Source organism: Schistocerca nitens, chromosome 3 (assembly GCF_023898315.1).
Source record: "Schistocerca nitens isolate TAMUIC-IGC-003100 chromosome 3, iqSchNite1.1, whole genome shotgun sequence".
In the NCBI taxonomy this organism is placed as follows: domain Eukaryota; kingdom Metazoa; phylum Arthropoda; class Insecta; order Orthoptera; family Acrididae; genus Schistocerca; species Schistocerca nitens.
The window spans coordinates 867,040,406-867,061,122 of record NC_064616.1 but is presented as its reverse complement, the minus strand read 5'-3'; the positions used below and the strand labels follow the sequence as shown (position 1 = coordinate 867,061,122).

The window sequence follows — 20,717 nt, the reverse complement described above, 5'->3', positions numbered from 1 at the left end:
TAAAAGGAATAATACTCGAAGACAAAAATGCTATCGGCTATGGCAAACTAACCAACAGCTAATATGTAAATATCATCTGCAGACACGCCACTCCTCGAAGATTTTAAAATCTTATTGTATTCGTTGATCTACGCATTTCAAATAACTAATTCTTAGCTGCCACATTACACTCAAGGTCTATATCCCGCGTATAATGCCGGCCGCGGTGGTCTAGCGGTTCTGGCGCTGCAGTCCGGAACCGCGGGACTGCTACGGTCGCAGGTTCGAATCCTGCCTCGGGCATGGGTGTGTGTGGTGTCCTTAGGTTAGTTAGGTTTAAGTAGTTCTAAGTTCTAGGGGACTTATGACCTAAGATGTTGAGTCCCATAGTGCTCAGAGCCATTTGAACCATTTGAACCCGCGTATAATCCACAATTTACACAGTGCTTGGTTTCACAATTCACGAATTTCATAGGACTCGCTTTTTTGGTTGCATATTAAGTTTATTTATTTGTTCATGCAGAAACGGTTCAAGATTGGGGGTTATATCGTCAATGGTTTCACGCACACTCCTACAGGAATTAAACGTAGATGTTCCTCTTGTAGTTCCAGAAGCTGCAAAAGACAACCCGACGACCACTGTTTTGACTTCTTTCAGTAATAAAATGAAAAAAAAAAGTGAAATCGAATGGGGTACAGCAACTATTACTCCCCGATTAACGCTGACAGAATGATCGTATTTTGAAATAAAGCCACCAGGGAGCAATGGAGGAAGGAAAGTGGCGTAACGAAGCACAACCAAGTTGAATTTTTTGTGGTATAAAAAAGTTGCGTCTCTTAAGTAGCGCCACTGAAATTGGGGAGTTGACAACATACAACTGCAGAATGCCGCTAAGGGTGGCGACACTTTGTTGCGTATGTGAACCCGACTTTAACAGCAAAATCGCAGCACCTGAAGGATAGATCGTCCAAATTCTGCGCACAAAATGAGAACAAAAACTCAGCTCGACACCCGGAAACACAACATTAATCAATCGCGCCGAGAAAACCTGAGATATTATATAGGCCCCTATACATTACTTTTCCCACACGCCTGAAGACCATCTCATTTAGGATCGGTGGAAGGAGTATTAGCTTATCAATTCCTTTGTAAGTTTGAACAATGGAAAATCCAGGATGGATTGTAACAATATTATGAGAAGGAAAGTTGCTACTCGCCATATAGCGTAGATGCTGAGTCGCAGATAGACACAACAAAAAGCCTGACACAATTAAAACTTTCGGCCATTAAGGCCTTCGTCAACAATATATATATATATATATATATATATATATATATATATATATATATACGCAAACGCAATTCACACACACGACTGCAGTCTCAGGCAGTGTGGTTTCAGTTGCTTGAGACTGCAGTCGTAGGTGTGAGTTACGTTTACGTGAGTGTGTGTATTATTGACGAAGGCCTTAATGGCCGAAGCTTTAATTGTGTGAGCCTTTTTTTGTGCCTATCTGGAACTCAGCATCTCCGCTTTTGCAATTTTGTGTTTCTGTCGTTTTCCACATACTGAATGGTCTCCTCCTTATGGATCTGACATAATCCAGACTATGCCTATAGAATTCTGGTACCAGAAATAAATGACCTATTATAGCGCTACATATTGCTGATGACATTAATTCGTCAAAGGAAGAAGAATTTAATCAAGCCTACACGACACAATGTCTGTACGGTATTAAACTACTGGTAAATGCATGGGCAAGAATTATCTAGCATCCATACATACTAGTACTTAGAATGAGTTCTTCGAGAAGTCTTTCACTAGGAATTTAGTGGAAGTGTCATGATCATTAACGCCCATTTAACAGCGACAGTCAATCTCTTGTTCATCATGACTACATCACACGTTCCTGGGGAGAAAGAGCATATTAATCCCTGTAGCATATTAATCCTCGTAGGTCCACAACACCGATATTAAATTTATGAACTTCAATCCACTGAGCCAAGCTACAGTTCTGGACAAAGAGAACACAGCTAAAACAAAGTAACGCAGCGGTCTTCCAGAGTTGCTCTGTCACATATGCATAGACATACAGCAAAAGCGTGAGAGAAGTAAAAAAAATTGTAGGAACTTCCACAAAATGCAGACAGCGAAGTACGATTACCCACAAAAATCTATGCTGTTTCTTTTGTAAACTTTTTTCACTATACTTAATGTGTTATTTATTGATCCTACGGAGCATTTGATGGTGGTTAATCGTTATATTGCCGAGTATGTTTTTCGTTTGTGAGCCACTTTTGTGTCGAGATCGCATGGAACCGACAGAAACTACACTGTGGTTCCATGCGATAAATAAAGCTACTTTGTCTTTCGTACGGTTTACTTATGTTACCGACAAACTTTGACATTCCTGGGCATTGGCCTTTGTAGTTTGTACCTAGGTTCAAGTGTGTTAGAAGTACGTCTATAGTGACACGATGAACAGTGGGTGAGTGTTGAAGCTCATTTCGTGAATAAAACAAGCGATTAAGTCTATTAAATCGTTGTATTTGGTTTGCAATATTTTCATTTCAACAATAGTATCATGATCGTTACTGGAAAGATTATTTGTATATCTTAAAAAATGCTTTATGCACAGTTCTACCATGTGGTATAAAGGGAGGCAGCATTTCGTATTTAAAATAATAAATGAAGAAATTCTTGCGTCTCTGCCGCTTGGTTATTTCAGTTTTACGCTGCAAAGTTAATTGTAGTCAAAGTGTATGACTATTTGTTAATGAACTCTTTAAGTTTCACTCCTCCCCAGTATCATCAAATCGTGGCCAAATTTATATGATTTTATCCAATGTATGAGACCTAGAATATAACGATCAAGTCGTCAAGTTTAGTACTATTACGTCAAAATGATAGAATCCTATAATTTCGTTTTGAGTTGCATATTAGGAATATTATTACTGACATTACTGGATACATTGCTCAGAACATATTATAATATAATGATGGTATGCAATTATCCCTGTCAACTGAGTGTTGCTGGCTCTAGTCGGGAGGGGGGGAGGGAATGGGGAGGCTGGCGGTGGCAGTGGCAGTGGCGGCAGCAGTAGCAGCTGCAGAGGGATATAGAAATAGGAGGGGAGAGATGCTTGTGTAATAAATACGAAAACAAAAAGACCTCAGTGATAACCTAAAGCTCGAATTCACAATAAATGCCATACAGATGCTACAAACACCCTTGTATGTTTCAGAAGCAACCCTGGCATTTGGAATATACATTTAACATGCGCTGAAATAAAATTGATAGTCAGCCTAACGATACAAACAAATCCTGTTTGTTGTGACTTGACTGGAGAAATAGTACCATGTCAGGGATGGGCTGATAATTTTATTGGTGTTTTGCCATATTTGTCGTGTATTCCAGTCCAGCCATAATTTCTAGTAAACTTTGGGTCACAAAATAATTGTAATACGTTTTTAAAATAACTTCTATTTTCAGCACCTTTAATATCATAGTGGCTGCACATGTACAAAGATGTCTTAATGACAAATAATATTTTAAAGTAAATGATTACAGCTGAAGGGAAAAAATCACAGAAAAGGATCTTTCAGACTTATTTACAGGATCTTTGCCTCAAAACTAGAACTGTGCTGTGATTAGTCTCATTCACTTTAAAGAAAGCAGACAAGACACACAAAGAAATTATAGACATATCAGGTTAGGGAACAAGCTGGCTTTAAAAGTGGATACAGAATAATGGACCACTTGTAAGCCATGAATGATAAACTGGAGCATTGAATATGAATTAGTGCTTTGCCAGGGCTTTGTGGTTTCTACAAAAGGGTTTGACTCAGTTTCAGCAAAATAAGTACTAACAGCCCAGGTAAATATTTATTCATATTAGTATTGTGAAGTACATGCGTATCAAAGCTACTTGCATAATGCTGTAGTAGTGGTAAGATAGTGGATGAGCTTTCCGGAGAACAGCAGTTCAGATCCCTTGCCAGCTAATTTCAGTTTTCCATAGTTTACCTAATTTTCTTAAGACAAATCTCAGGATGAGTATTTTGAAGGGAAATGGCCAATGTCCTTCTTTATTCTTCCCAACCAGAACTTGTTTTGTTCCTAATGATCTTGTTGACTGGAGGCTGTAATCTAATCTCCCTTCAAAGCTGAAGCTTGCATTAGATCTAATTATTGAATTGGGAAAATCAGAATGGAAAGAAGTCTAGCAAGGAACTGCCATATCCCCAAATCTGTAGAGGAAAATTTAAGACACCTAAGCTGAAAAAAGTATGTGTTAATAAAACATACCTGAAACTGAGCAAAATTTCAGCATGTAAGAGGGAATGTAGTGTGACACTGAAAATGTGGGTTGTGCCAGAAGACATACTTGTATAGCCGATTGGTAAGATGGCGGCCTGTGAAATGCACAAAATCCAGATAGGAATCCCAACCCTTGTACAGATTTTAAACTGTCATTTCAGGAAGTTTACTGTGCAAGTTTGAAAGTGGGCCTTAGAATCAAGTATAATGTAGGCCTATAATCAACACAATACAGAGGATTACCTGAAGCCTTCTATACCACTTTGCCAAACTGAAACAGATCTGTCACCTTTCAACATAACCTAACCTAGGCCTTAGTTGTGTCACCACAACTAAGATTTTATATTCGTGTTTGTTGGCTTCACCAACTCACAACTTTCAACCTTTAGGTGCCAGTTCAGTTGTAAGCTGGTGAAGCAATGCCAGACATCTCAATTAAACCTAAATGTCTTGGTTCTAACTGCATGTGATGTTAGGGATGACAAAGTTAATGGCTCTCTGTTGTGTGAATGTTATAGTGACACACTGAGAAACCACTTGCAGTTTTTTTTTTTTTTTTTTTTTACACAGTTTCCCAATTTTGGAAAAATAGCTGTTCCAATAGGGAGGCAGGGTTGTAGCCTATCTGCGATGATATTCATCTGTATATTGAGCAAGCAGTAAGGGAAACAAAAGAAAAAATTGGAATAGGAATTAAAGTCCAGTGAGATGAAACAAAAACTTTGACATTTGCCAATGATATTGTTATCCTATCAGAGATGGCAAAGGACTAGGAAGAGCAGTTGAACGGAATGGCTAGTGTCTTAAAAGGAGGATATAAGATGAACATCAACAAAAGCAAAACAAGGACAATGGAATGTAGTCAAATTAAATCAGGTGATGCTGAGGGAATTAGATTAGTAAATGAGGCGCTTAAAGTAGTAAATGAGTTTTGCTATTTGGGAAGCAATAACTGATGATGGTCAGAGTAGGGGGTACATAAAATGTAAATTGAATTGGCAAGAAAAGCATTGCTGAAGAAGAAAAATTTGTTAACATAGAGCATAGATTCAAGTTTCAGAAAGCCCTTTCTGAAAGTATTTGTATGGAGTGAAGCCATGTATGGAAGTGAAACATGGATGATAAACTGTTTAGACAGGAAGAGAAGAGGAGCTTTCGAAATGTGGTGCTACAGAGGAACGCTGAAGAGAATTTGGGAGAAGAAAAATTTGTGGTACAACCTGATTAAAAGAAGGGATCAGTTGGTAGGGCACATTCTGAGGGATCAAGGGATCACCAGTTTGGTACTGGAGGGAAGTGGGGGGGGGGGGGGGGGGGGGGGAATTGTAGAGGAGGACAGAGAGTTGACTACAGTAAGTAGATTCAGAGGGATGTAGGTTGCAGTAGGTACTTGGAGATGAAGAGGCTGGCACAGGATAGAGTAGCATGGAGAGCTGCATCAAACCAGTCTTCAAACTGAAGACCACAACAACAGTCAGTCTGAGTTTTTCTACTAATAAAGTATTATGTCTGCAGTGTTGTGTGTGTATTTTGGGAGAAGTTGTATGGAAGTCCTTTTTATCCTCTTCCTCCCCCCCCCCCCCCCTCCTCCCTCGATGTTATGTTTCTGTTATCATTTGCCATTTAGTGGGATGTCGTCATGGTAAGGAAAAACGTTGAAGTAATTGATGAATAAGGGGTGCCCACACAACCTTTTGCACACAAGTGAGGTGAGTAAACTGTGTTTCTTGCTCCATCTAATGAAGTGCTGCTTCATGCAACAACTGCGAAAGGCAATAAAACACATAGTACCAGGATCATCTGTATTTTCATGTTGACTGTGAAGAGTAAATTCATTTTGTTACTTACGCCGCCTCCTCTCCAATCCTCATTTTATGTCAGTGTTCTTGCTGTTAATGTTATGAAATGTCTCAATGTAACAGCAACTGTCATTTTAAATTAAGGCATTTGGGATTTATCCCAGCATCTCGCCACGCAGATTGCCGATCAGGAATTAGTTAGCACAGGTTGAACAGCATGAGAGAAAAATGAACACTTAAGTGTCTCCGTGCGATTTCGGTTATTTTATTACAATGATGGTTTCTCCCTGTGTAGGTGGGCACGAATAATATATAATCGGATTTGGAGGAGAAATTTGGTAATTGAAATATCATGAGAAGATCCTGCTGCAACAAAAACACCTTTGTTTTAATGATTGTAAGCCCAGTTCGCATGTCATATCCATGGCACTGGTCCCATGACCACCTCTGGACTTTTTTTTATGTTCTCCATTAATCCAATCTGATGTGGATCCCACACTGCACAGCAGCATCCAGAAGAGGGCAGACAAAGTGTGGTGTAATCAGTCTCTTCAGTAGACCTACTGCATTTTTAAAGTGTTCTGCCAATAAATTGCAGTCTTTGGTTTGTTTTCCCCACAATGTTATCTATGTGATTGTTCCACTTTAAGTTATTTGTAATTGTAATCCCCAGGTATTTAGTTCAATTTACAGCCTTTAGATTTGTACGATTTATTATGTTATTTAAATTTAGCAGATTGCGTTTAGTATTCTTGTGGATGACTTCACACTTTTCACTATTTAAAGTCAGTTGCCTCTTTTTGCACCATGCAGATATCTTGTCTATATCATAATAGGATTTTCTTTTGAAGTTTAAAGATTGCGCTAGGAAAAAACTACCTACATCACAAAAGAATAGTGGTACAACAAATTTAAACATCTGTTAGACGTGTAGTTCTCTTTGGTTATCCCTCACTCCAAATTCCTATTTCTGGTGTTGATTCTGTGCTGGTACTAGATATATCACTTATGCACTGCTCCTGAAGGAAGGATTACATAACTTGTTTCTTTCAAGTCCATATATTTAAATGTGGTTTTCTGTCCACATTTGTAGTAATGCACAGTTTGTGTTTGGAATGTCTCCTTACCCTCTCCCTTAAAACCCACATCCTTTCGTCTTTCCCTCTCCTTCCCTCTTTCCTGATGAGGCAACAGTTTGTTGCGAAAGCTTGAATTTTGTGTGTATGTTTGTGTGTCTGTCGACCTGCCAGCACTTTCATTTGGTAAGTCACATCATCTTTGTTTTTAGATATATTTTTCCTACGTGGAATGTTTACCTCTATTTTATATATATATATATATACTCAGCAGTTACTGCATCATACCGTTCCACAACAAAACTCACAAAATTTTGTTATATTAGCATACAACAACAATCGCCTCTTACAGTGAATTGATTCTGATTTACTCTGCATTATGTAATGTGTTTTGGGCTTACCATTGTCATTAAAACACCTTGCTTCTGTATAACATATTGAATTAAGCTAGATTATTTTTTTAGCTTATTGTTGTTACTGTGGGTATAATTTATCAGTACAATAATATAACTACATAACTGCTCTTAAAGAAGCACTTAAGTGTAGTACATTAGAGTTCATTAGTATTACGAAGCAGAAGCTTACCAATTGGTGTTATTGCCTTTCACGGGCAAGTGCTCTACTGTGTTTCAAATCAGCATATACTCCGCAGTGGAGTGAAAATTCATTCCGGAAATTTAAGATGTAGTCTGACAGCAAATGTGTCTTAACTTGACTATTGGGATGATGTTTGATACCAAGATTTTTCTATTTTTTTTAGTGGAGGCAACGGTTGCACATACTCTTACACTTAAAAGATAGTGGGAAGTGTAATTCAGCCAGTGTGTGGAAACAAGAGAAAAATCTGTTGTAAACTTGGGCAGCTGGTTCATTATTTATGGATGCAGTGGCTTTTCACATTTCAAATGATTTTCACCTGTGTTAGGAACCAAATAAAACAAAAAAAATCTACTTACTTATTGGCAGCAGACTGATGCATTTGAGCAGGAGTTGGCAAGAGCATTAGGGTAGCTCTCATTTGGTAAGAGAGAAAAGAATGTGAAGGAATGGGGCTTTTCAGGACTTGAGTCACAGTCCTACCCATGAATCTAGTAAGTGAAGAGAGATACAGCTGAACAAGGGAAGAGGAAAATAAACAGACATTCAATTTTTGTACAGACTCTTATTTTTAAATATTATAGTGACAATATTTCTACCTGTCTGTGTTACCTTGTCTTTACTGTTTGACAGGTAGTTAATTATAAAATGTTTACTTTTCTGTATTTGCAGAAAGCTGGTTGGTCAGACTCTCTTTATAACAGGTGCCAGCAGGGGCATAGGAAAGGCAATAGCAATAAAAGCTGCCAGAGATGGTGCAAATGTTGTAATAGCTGCCAAAACTAGTGACCCACACCCAAAGTTGCCTGGCACAATTTACAGTGCAGCTGAGGAAGGTAATGTAATTAATAATTATCATTATGCTAATTTTAGATTTCCTTGACTATTTGTAAAATTTATTTTGATTTGTTGTTGTTATCTATAGCCCATACCATTTAGTCTATTAATGACCCAGTCTGTTATATCTTTGTAGTTAACCATAAACCTCTCAAAATGAAAGGCACGTTCTACTCTGGAATTCCACTGTACACCTTATAATATTGTAGCATAACATGTAATTTCCTGGTATTTTGTAGTACCACAACAGTTTTGTGAATGTGAATCCCTCCAGGGGATCCACAACTCTTTTGTGGATATGTGCATAGCGAGCACGGGACCCTGAGCTAATGTGGCCCTCCTTCCTTTCCGGGCTGCATACCTTCCTTTTCCGCATCCTTCCCTATCCCCCATCTTCGGCCCCCCTCCCCTCACCTCTGGCTCTTTCCTTCCCCTTCTCCCCCTCTGGGAGTATGGTTTGTGCCTACGTCCGGAGACGGACGCTCGTAAATGTAACGCATTCTTTGCCTTCTCTGCTTGTATGTCTTTATCCTTCCTTCGTCCTTCTCTTTTCCTTACCTCTTCTCTTTACCCTTTTCTCAGCTGCAGCGTTTGAGACCTCTCCTCTTTCCTTTCCCTTTCTTTGTATTTCCCTTTCTCTTTCTTCCTCCCTGTGCGTGTCTGAAGGCCGAGCCACGCATTTTCGTGCGTAGCCGGTGACGGGGTAACGCGTAATTCCCCGCCCCGGGTAGACAGGTAGGACACGTACATACCCCCTGGTAATGGCCAGGCCAAGGGAGGGGTGATTACCCGAGCTGATACCTTCCGAAAGTGCCAATTGGTCCCTCCGTCAGTTTGTCGGGAGGTGTGACCTGAGGTGTGAACAATCACCTAAGGCGGGAGTGCCCTCGGAGAGGGCCCCCACAAGGGAGGAGCGCGCCATCGCAGACGCCGGTAATCATGGGGGACTCTTCCGCAATGGTTTCCTCACCTTCCACTATGTCTGCTCACAAGCATAAGTTCACTGAGTCTCAGCCACAGACAGTTCTTCCATCGTTGCCACAGTTCCTTGTTGTTTCTCGGTCTGACGAAGGTCACGACTTTTCCACGGTCAACCCTTTCATTATTCAGAAAGGTGTCGACGCAATTGCAGGTCCTGTAAAGTCTTGTTCCAGATTATGGAATGGCACCTTGTTGTTAGAAACAGTCAGTGCCCTCCAGGCACAAAAATTGCTGCATACTTCACTGCTCCACACCTTCCCTGTCCGGGTTGAAGCGCACCACACTTTAAATTCCTCACGTGGAGTCATTTATACACGCTCCCTCGGCAGATTGTCTGACGAGGAAATTCAGCACTACCTGTCTGACCAGGGCGTAACGGCTGTTCATAGAGTTATGAAAAGGGTTGACACGAACATCATTCCAACCCGCACTGTCTTCTTGACATTTGACAAAGTTCAACTCCCATCGAAAATCAATGCAGGCTATGAGAGAATTTCCGTTCGCCCTTACGTCCCAAACCCTACGCGTTGCTATCGGTGTCAGTGGTTCAATCACACCAGCCAGTCCTGTTCCAATCCGGCCAAATGTGTTACGTGTGGCAAGGATGCCCATGAGGGTGCTTGTCCACCTCCAACCCCTCGTTGCATCAACTGTATGGGTGACCACGCTGCTTCCTTTCAAGATGACCCATTTTTAAAGACGAAAATGTCATTCAGGAAACCAGAGTGAAGGAAAAGGTGTCGACCTTTGCTGCTCGAAAATTACTCGCCAGTCGACAGCCCACTGTGCCTCAGACAGGAAAATACAGCACTGTCCTTGCTTCTCCTCAGCCAACAAAGGAGGCGGCCAGGCAGACTTGTGTCCTCACCTTTAGTGCCATGGTCGTCAGATCGGCCAGCGCAAAGATCGCCCGTTCAACCTCACCACTTTCGCCTGCCCACTCTATGGCTCACCCTTCATCGGGTTCTGCTAAATCTCGAGCCCAAAAGTCAGACACCAAGGCTTTGAAAAAAGAGCATATTCGTGAAGATTTTTTATGTACCCCAACTTCACAACCATTGGTTCCTCCTTCATCTAAACATCATGTTTCAAAGAAGGCTAATAAGAAACCCAGTTCCTCTCCTTCTCCGCCATGGCGTGTCTCATCTACAGCACCACCTGGCGGTAACCGGCCTCGGCCGTCTTCTGTGTCGCCGAGGCCCACTGCTGGCGGCCGATCAACCGGCCGATCGCCGGTGGCAGGAGCTGCTCCTGAACAACCTATGGATCAGGATCTTCTGCCTTCGGCTGAATGCCATTCCATGCTGTCGGTCACAAGCTCTGAGCAGTCGTTGAGTTGACAGCAACCTTGGTCACATTCCTCCATTTTCTGTTCACCCTATGTCCATTATCCACTGGAATATCCGCGGCATTTGAGCCAATCGGGATGAATTGTCGATCCTCTTACGGTCCTACTCGCCGGTCATCTTCTGTCTTCAGGAAACAAAGCTGCATCCCCAAGACCGCTTTGTTCTCCCCCATTTTCAGTCCGTCCGATTTGATCTCCCCTCTGTTGAAGGCACTCCAGCCCATGGAGGACTGATGATTCTTCTCCATGATACTCTCCATTATCACCCAATCCCCTTAAACACTTCCTTCCAAGCTGTCGCCGTCCGTCTTTCCCTTTCTGGATACACGTTCTCTCTTTGTACTGTATACATTCCATCGTCCACACCAATGGCACGAGCTGATCTCCTTCATCTTCTTGGTCAGCTTCCACCCGCCTATTTGCTGGTTGGGGACTTCAATGCCCACCACCCGCTTTGGGGATCTCCACATCCTTGTCCACGTGGCTCACTATTGCTAGACGTCTTCCACCAAGCGGATCTAGTTTGCCTCAACACTGGGGTCACTACATTTTTGTCTGCTTCCACGACAAATTTATCTCATTTGGACCTTTCGGTCGGTACTGTTCCGCTAGCTCGGCGCTTCGAATGGTTCGCCCTTGATGATACACACTCGAGTGACCACTTTCTACGTGTCCTTAGACTGCAGCCTCAACTGCCATATATGCGCCCCCGACGCTGGAAGTTTGCCCAAGCCGATTGGACACTTTTTTCATCTCTAGCGACATTCGATGGCCGTCACTTCCCTAGCGTCAACGATGAGGTCACACATATTACCGACGTTATTCTTACAGCTGCAGAACGTTAAACACCACGCACCTCCGAATTGCCCCGGTGCCCCCCAGTTCCTTGGTGGAACGAGGCATGCCGTGATGCAATACGTGAGCGGCGACGTGCTCTTCGTGTTTTCCGCCACCATCCTACTTTGGCCAACTGTATCCGCTATAAGCAGTTACATGCGCGATGCCGTCGCGTCATCCGCGATAGCAAGAAGGCAAGCTGGAAATTCTTTATTAGCTCATTTAACACCTTCACTCCCTCCTCGGAAGTTTGGAGTCGGATTCGACGGTTATCAGGCGCGCCTAGTTTCTCCCCAGTCTCTGGGCTCACTGTCGCGCATGATACATTAGTGGACCACGTCGCAATTTCTAACTCATTGGGTCAACACTTTTCTGGGATTTTGAGCTCTTCGAATTACCCGCCAGCATTTCTCCAGAAGAAACATGTAGCGGAAGTGCAACCTCTTGCTTTCTTCTCTCAAAATCGCAAAAGCTATAATACTGTTTTCTCCATGCAGGAACTCCAACATGCACTCTCTTCTTCTCGCTCCTCCGCCCCAGGACCGGATGGTATCCACGACCATCTTGTTGCTCTCTCCACTTATATCATGAACAATTTTCTCTGGAAACGCCAAACAGTAGCAATATTTTTTGATCTGGAGAGAGCATACAATACCTGTTGGAGGACAGGCATCCTCCTCACACTGTTCTCTTGGGGCTTTCGAGGTCGGCTGCTCCTTTTTCTTCGCGAATTTATGGCAGAGCGCACATTTAGGGTGCGGGTGAACACTACTCTCTCCCGTACTGTCTCCCAAGAAAACGGGGTACCCCAGGGCTCTGTGCTGAGTGTTGTACTGTTTGCCATTGCCATAAATCCAATTATGGATTGTCTCCTTCCTGATGTCTCGGGCTCCCTCTTTGTGGACGGTTTTGCGATCTACTACAGCTCTCAACGGACCAGCCTTCTTGAACGACGTCTTCAAGGATGTCTCGATCGCCTCCACTCTTGGAGCATCGAAACCGGCTTCTGTTTTTCTCCCAGTAAGACCATTTGTGTTAATTTTTGGCGATGTAAGGAGTTTCTTCCACCCTCCTTACATCTAGGACCTGTCAACCTTCTGTTTTCGGACGTCGCTAATTCTTGGGTCTTATGTTTGACAGAAAACTGTGCTGGTCCTCCCACGTTTCCTATCTTTCGGCTCACTGTCTGCGATCCCTCAACACCCTCAGTGTCCTGACTGGTACCTCCTGGGGAGAGGACCGAGTGGTCCTTCTCTGCCTCTATCGCGCCTTAGTGCGCTTGAAATTGGACTATGGAAGCATAGTTTACTCCTCTGCTCGGCCGTCTATTCTTCGTAGTCTCGACTCTATCCACCACCATGGATTACGTTTAGTGTCTGGAGCTTTTTACACCAGCCCTGTGGAAAGCCTTTATGCCGAGACTGCTGAACCTCCGCTGTCCAATCGGCGAGCAGTCCTTCTGAGTCGTTATGCTAGCCATCTGTCTTCCATGCCTGCTAATCCAGCCCATGACATTTTTTTCGACGCCTCCTTTGATGTATGGTATGCAGGCCGCCCCTCCTCCCTACTACCACCGGGAGTCCACTTCCGTCAACTGCTCCATACTGTTTCCTTCCGCTTTCCTAAAACCTTCTTGACAACTTGGGGTACAGCACCGCCTTGGCTCCGTCCCCAGATCTGCCTGCTCCATGACCTTTGTCGATTTCCCAAGGATGGTACCCCTTCACTTGTTTATAGTCGGGCATTTGCTGCTCTATGTGCACAAATGAAGGAAGCCACATTTATTTACACTGATGGCTCGAAAACGTCATTAGGTGTAGGGAGTGCCTACACCCCAAATCAATTTTGGCTTTCCGACCAGTGTTCGGTTTATACTGCGGAGCTTTACGCTGTTCTCCAGGCTGTCCATTACATCTGCCGCCATCAGCGGATACAGTATGTTATCTGTTCAGATTCTCTCAGCTCTCTCCTCAGTCTCCAAGCTCTTTACCATGTGCACCCTCTGGTCCACCGGATTCAGGACTGTCTGCGCTTGCTCCACCTGGAGGGTGTCTCGGTGGCGTTCCTCTGGCTCCCGGGACACGTTGGTATCTGTGGAAATGAGGCGGCCGATATAGCGGCCAAGGCTGCAGTCTCTCTTCTTCGGCCAGCTATTCAATCGATTCCCTTCGCCGATCTACGGAGCGTTTTATGTCGTTGTGTTGTTCTTTTATGGCACGCACATTGGTCGACACTTCCCCATAATAAATTGCGGGACGTGAAAGCTCTGCCCCTGCGGGTTCGGGGGTTAGAATAGGCCCGCGGTATTCGTGTCTGTCGTAAGAGGCGACTAAAAGGAGTCTCAAATGTTTCGGCCTTATGTGATGGTCCCCTCTCGGGTTTGACTTCCATCTTTCTAAATTATTCCGCAGAGCGAACCAATTGGGGAAGGGCGCCTTACATGGTGCACTGTATCCGTCGTGCATTGAGACCTTTAGCCGGCTTTTTCGTCCTTGCAATGGTGTCCCGCTCGTTTTCCATCTCTTGGGCGAGGATACGTCCCTGGGTGCGATTACCACGCTGCACTCTGCAGTTTTGCTTTTAACTGCGACGACGACCTTGGACATTTTTGCACCTAAGATCCAGCACGATAGCCAGTCCGTTGTGGTGGGGCCGCCATGTACCCTGTTGGTTGTAGCCCCCTGACAACACAGGGATCGCTCTACTAATGCCTGCACCGTTAACTCCCCATGTATGCCAAGGAGTAGATGCCCATCTCCCTGGGGCATCAGGACTCCCGGCAATGGCCATCCTGCCAGGTGGCTATTGCTGCGGCTGGGTGGCGCCCGTGGGGAGGGCCCTTGGTCGGAATAGGTGGCATCAGGGCGGATGACCCGCAATGAAGCGTGGGACATCATCTCTCGTTGGCGGCCAGCCACCAGCAGTCTCTAAGCGTTCGAGGGCTGATTTTAAATCTAACGTTTATGACCCCAAATCGTTCCCATCCCTGGCCACACCATGGGAGGAACGAAAGGCAATGAATGACAGTGACGTGTATTCGCCCAGGTATCTCGTCTGTACCAGAGCTGATGGTGACTCATTTCTATCCGTGAAGCCTCAGTTCTTTGTAGAGCATTTTGAGGACAAGTTTGGGGAGGTGGAGGGCTTGTCCAAAATGCGCTCTGGGTCAGTTTTGATAAAAACGGCATCCTCTGCCCAGTCACGCAGGTTACTTGCTTGTGACAAGTTGGGGGATGTTAACGTTACCATCACCCCACATAAGAGTTTAAATATGGTCCAGGGTATTATTTTCCATCGGGACCTACTTTTGCAGTCTGATGACGAGCTGCGCGCCAATTTAGAGTGCCGAGGTGTACATTTCGTCTGGCGCGTTCATCGTGGTCCGAGGGACAATCAGGTAGCTACCGGCGCCTTCATCTTGGCCTTCGAAGGTGATAAATTACCAGAGAAGGTCAAGGTGATGGTCTACCGATGTGACGTCAAACCCTATGTCCTCTCGCTGTACTTCTAGCCTCACATGTCGAGATTGTGGACGCCCATCTCATCCCGATACTCCATGTGCTCCGCCTCCCGTCTGTGTCAACTGTGGAGAGCCTCATTCACCTTGCTCGCCGGACTGCAGTATCTTACAGAAAGAACGCAAAATCATGGAATATAAGACCCTGGACCGACTGACCTACACTAAGGCTAAGCGGAAATTTGAACGGCTACATCCCGTGCGCATGATGTCATCTTATGCCTCCACTGTCACTCCTGCTCCAGCTCCTTCAGCTGCAAGACATACAGTCAGCTCTCAGAGTCAGAGGACCTCACCTGCCCCCTTGACGATGGGGACCCCTTCTCTCGCTGTTGCTCCCACACCATCTACCTCGGGAGCAGCACCCACTAAACCACTGGGGACACCAGTCCCCACTTCTAAGCCGGAGAAGCGTAAGTCTTCTTCGGCTTCTCTCGCTCGGAAGGGATCCCTTGGGTCACTCCCTTCCCAGGTTCCTACCAACGGCACAGCAGACACCAACCAGTGGCTGAAGAAGCCACAGGTCGCTGGTCATCGGGCTTCGCGATCCTCTTCGGTCCCGGAGACTGACTCCAATAAGCCCTCTCAACGACGACAACCAAAGGAGCAGCGAGAGAAAAAGACTTTGAAGACCTGTAAGACCAAGACACCTGCGGTGGCACCTACTCCACCGCTCCCTACAAGCTCTGCGTCGGAGGATCAGGTGGAGATCCTTGCGTCCGCTGAGGATCTCAATCTCGCCGGTCCCTCAGACGCAATGGATAGCACTTGCATGGGCGCTCCATCAGAGGCAGCAGGTGACCCAGCGGCGTAATCTGCCTTCCCAGTCCCGTCACGCCTTTCTCCGCCATGGACAATACCATCCTCCAGTGGAACTGCAGCGGTTTCTTCCACCATCTAGCTGAGCTCCGACAACTTATCAGCCTTCACCCTTTCTTCTGCATTGCTCTTCAGGAAACTTGGTTTCCAGCAATGCAAACCCCCGCCCTCTGTGGCTATCGGGGTTATTATAAGAACCGGGCAGCTTATGAAAGGGTGTCTGGTGGCGTCTGCATATATGTCCTTACCTCTCTTCACAGCGAGTCTATCCCTCTACAAACAGCTTTAGAGGCTGTCACTGTTCGGGTGTGGACGCCACAGGCTGTTACCGTCTGCAGTCTTTACCTTCCACCGAATGGTGATGTCGCGCAGCATGTCCTGGCTGTGCTGATAGCCCAATTGCCGCACCTTTCTTATTACTGGGCGACTTCAACGCCCGTAACCCTCTGTGGGGTGGGTCAGTGGCGACAGGTCGAGGCGCCACCATTGAGCATTTATTGGCACAGCTCGATCTTTCGCTGGTAAATGATGGTTCCTTCACACACTTCAGTGTGGCGCACGGCACATACTCCGCCATTGACCTTTCGATCTGCAGCCCTAGCCTCTTCCCATCTGTCCAATGGAGAGTGCATGACGACCTGTGTGGCAGTGACCACTTTCCGATCTTTCTGTCACTGCCACAGCGTCAGTCTTCTGGGCGCCCTTGCAGGTGGGCAATGAATAAGGCTGACTGGGACTTGTTTTCCTCCATTGCCGCTATTGAGCCTCTCTCTAATGATGGCATTGATGCGGTGGTTCAATCGGTCACCACGGGCATCGTTACTGCTGCCGAATCTGCCATTCCCCGTTCTTCTGGGTCCCCTCGGCGGTGGACTGTCCCTTGGTGGTCACCTGAGATCGTTGAAGCGATTAAAGATCGCCGGCGGGCACTCCAGCGTCACAAGCGACATCCCTGCATTGAACACCTCATCACCTTCAAACGGCTGCGTGCGCGGGCCCGCCGCCTTATCCGCCGAAGCAAGCAGGAGTGCTGGGAGCAGTATGTGTCCACCATTGGCCTCCATGTCACTCCATCGCAGGTCTGGGCCAAGATTAGACGCGTCTACGGCTTTCCGACCCCTGTCAGCGTCCCTGCACTCTCACTGAATGGAACAGTTTGTACTGACTCCGCCGTCATTGCAAACCGCTTGGCAGAGCATTTTGCTATGAGTTCCGCTTCTGAGAATTACCCCCTGGCCTTCCGCTCCATTAAAGAGCGGATGGAACGTCGGAGCCTTTCGTTTCGCACCCACCATCCAGAATCGTACAATGTTCCATTCAGTGAGTGGGAATTCCGCAGTGCCCTTGTCGCTTGTCCTGATACCGCTCCTGGGCCAGATAGCATCCACTGTCAGATGCTGAAACACCTTTCAGTGGACTGCCAGCGACAGCTCCTCGACCTTTACAACCGTATTTGGGTCGAGTGTGAGTTTCCGTCGCAATGGCGGGAAAGTATCGTTATCCCCATTCTCAAACCAGGCAAGAACCCTTTGGAGGTGGACAGCTACCGTCCCATTAGCCGCACCAACGTTCCTTGCAAGTTGCTTGAATGGATGGTGAGCCGGTGCTTGAATTGGGTACTGGAGTCTCGAGGCCTTCTGGCTCCGTCTCAGGGTGGGTTCTGTAAAGGCCGCTCCGCCGCCGACAATCTGGTGAGCCTGGAGTCGGCCATCCGTACTGCCTTTGCCCGCCGTCAGCACCTGGTCGCTGTCTTTTTCGACATGTGGAAGGCGTACGATACGACATGGCGTCATCACATCCTTTCTAGGCTTCATGGATGGTGTCTTTGGGGCCCTCTGCCGATCTTTATCAGAAATTTTCTGTCGTATCGTACCTTCCGCGTGCAAGTCGCGGCCTCCCATAGTTCCTCCCGAGTCCAGGAGAACGGGGTACCTCAGGGATCTGTCCTCCGTGTCTGCCTGTTTTTAATTGCCATAAACGGGCTCGCTGCAGCGGTGGGACATTCTGTCTCCACTTCCCTGTATGCTGACGACTTCTGCCTTTACTACAGCTCTATTGGCATTGCAGCTGCTGAACGTCAGCTACAGGGCACTATCCGTAAGTCGCAGTCTTGGGCTGAAGCGCATGGGTTTCAGTTTTCGGCTGCCAAGACCCGCGTAATGCATTTCTGCCGGCGACGCACTGTCCACCCGGAGCCGCGGCTTTATCTTGATGGCGAACTTCTTGCTATGGTTGAGACGCGTAGGTTTTTGGGTGTAGTTTTTGATGCCCGGTTGACTTGGCTGCCTCATATTCGGCAGCTTAAACAGATGTGTTGGCGGCATCTAAATGCTCTGCGATGCCTTAGCCATACCAGGTGGGGCGCCGACCTATCTACTCTCCTACAGCTCTACCAGGCGTTAATCCAGTCTCGTCTGGATTATGGGAGCCTGGCTTATGGCTCAGCATCCCCATCTGCATTGCGGGTGCTGGACCCAATACTACACAGCGGGATCCGACTTGCCACTGGTGCCTTCCGCACCAGCCCTGTGGACAGCATACTTGTGGAGGCAGGTGTCCCTCCACTGCGATTGAGGCGCCAACATTTACTGGCCGCTTATGCTGCCCATGTTTTCAGCTTTCCAGGGCATCCAAACTATCGTCTCCTGTTCCCGCAATTGGTTGTCCATCTGCCAGAACATCGGCCCCGGTCAGGTTGTACGATCACGGTCCGCATCAAAGAGCTTCTCTACGGGCTTAGGGTTCTCACTGTTCCACCTCCTTTCCGGGCCACTTTGCGGACACCCCCATGGTGTGTTCCTCGCCCTTGCCTTCGGCTCGACTTGGCACAGGGCCTGAAGGACTCAGTCCCTCCAGAGGCCTTCCGCCGCCGCTTTTATTCCATCCTGGCCACGTATCGGGGCTCTGGCGTTGTATACACTGACGGTTCGATTGTTGCTGGTCGTGTCGGTTATGCGCTAACTCTAGGGGACCATTCCGAACAACGTTCCTTGCTGGATGGTGCAGTGTTTACACTGCTGAGCTGGTCGCAATCTTTCGTGCCCTAGAGTATATCCGCTCCTGCTCAGGTGAGTCCTTCGTTATCTGTAGCGATTCCCTGAGCGGTTTACGAGCTCTCGACCAGTGTTTCCCTCATTCTCGTCTGGTGATGACTCTCCAAGCGTCCCTGCATACTCTTGCACGTAGCGGCCGCTCTGTGGTCTTTGTGTGGACCCCAGGCCATGTTGGGATACCTGGCAATGAGAATGTTGACCGCCTGGCGAAAGAGGCCACCAGTCAACCACCTCTGGAGATTGGCCTCCCGGCGACTGATTTGGGGACACTATTACGCCGCAAAGTTTTCGATTTCTGGGACACTGAATGGCGCAACCTGCCCGTGCCAAACAAACTCCGTCGTATCAAGGAGATGAAGACTGTTTGGCGGTCATCCATGCGAGCCACCCGCAGGGACTCAGTCGTCCTTTGTCGGCTCCGCATTGGCCCCACCCGTCTGATGCACAGTTATTTACTGTGTCGTGAGGATCCACCTCTTTGTCGTTGTGGGGCGTCCTTGATGGTGGTCCATATTCTGTTGGAGTGCGCCCTTTTAACTGTGCTCAGACAGACTTTTGCGCTGCCTGATACGCTCCCTGTGCTTTTAACTGACGACTCTGCCATAGTGGACTTAGTTTTACGTTTTATTCGGGCAGGGGGATTTTATTGCTTAATGTAAATGTGTGTGTTTTTGTGTTGATTCTGGCCTATGGCCTACGATTGTAGTCTGCTTTTTTAATGTGTTTCTCGGTGGTTGGCTTTTCCCTTTTTTCTCTATGGTCGGCCAACCACCGTCACACTCGGTGTGATTTTAATTTGTTTTGTCCTTTGTCGGAGTATTTCTAGTCCTGTGTCATCTGCCGTCTTTCCTGTTGTTCGTTTTTTTTTTAGTCTCTTTGGGTAGTTTTAGGTTTTTGGAACAAGGGACCGATGACCATAGCAGTCTGGTCCCTTTAATCCCACAAACCAACCAACCAACCAACCGTGAAAGCTCTTCCTTGTGCTTGGACCTCATCCTCCCGAACGCATCGTCGGGAGGAGGTAATTTTAACTAGACTCCAGATAGGGCACTGTCTTTTTAGCCATCGACATCTTTTAAGTGGCGATCCTCCCCCACTCTGTCCCCACTGCTCTCAGCTGTGGACGGTAAGACACCTTTTAATTGAGTGCCCCTATTTTACTCTGTTAACGCGCCCGTCTACAGCTGTCGCCTGATATATCGTCAATTTTAGCAGATGACACGCGCTTGGCCGATCGCGTTCTCGAGTTTATTAGTGCCAGTAAAATGACGTCAGTCATTTGAAGCTTTTTTTGGGGACAACCAACCTCTTTCTGTAGGGGATTTTTAAGCCTTCCTTCTGCTTTTAGTTTCTCCAATTTTTTGAGTTTCGCTCCCATTGCTGCTGGTTTCCATTTTCGGTTTTTACTGTTTCCTAAGTCACGGACCGGGCGCTAATGACCATAGCAGTTTTGCAAAAAAAAAAAAAAAAAAAAAAAAAAAAAAAAAAAAAAAAAAAAAAAAAAAAAAAAAAAAAAGGTTTTGTGAATGCTGCTGTATTCCATGTATTAAA

At 46.2% G+C, this 20,717-nt stretch overlaps 1 protein-coding gene across 2 annotated transcripts in view; it reads left to right on the top strand.

Moving 5' to 3' along the window:
- Positions 1-2,003: 2,003 nt before the first annotated feature.
- Positions 2,004-20,717, top strand: part of LOC126248905 (hydroxysteroid dehydrogenase-like protein 2) — a 71,869-nt gene continuing 53,155 nt past the window's right edge. The window contains exons 1-2 of one of the 2 annotated variants that reach the window (XM_049950381.1): positions 2,004-2,135; positions 8,447-8,610. In XM_049950381.1, coding sequence (XP_049806338.1) covers positions 2,122-2,135; positions 8,447-8,610 — 178 coding nt within the window. In that variant the 5' untranslated portion in view covers positions 2,004-2,121. Of the gene's footprint in view, positions 2,136-2,254; positions 2,470-8,446; positions 8,611-20,717 lie in introns of those variants that run through there. The other variant, XM_049950382.1, reaches the window with a different exon arrangement.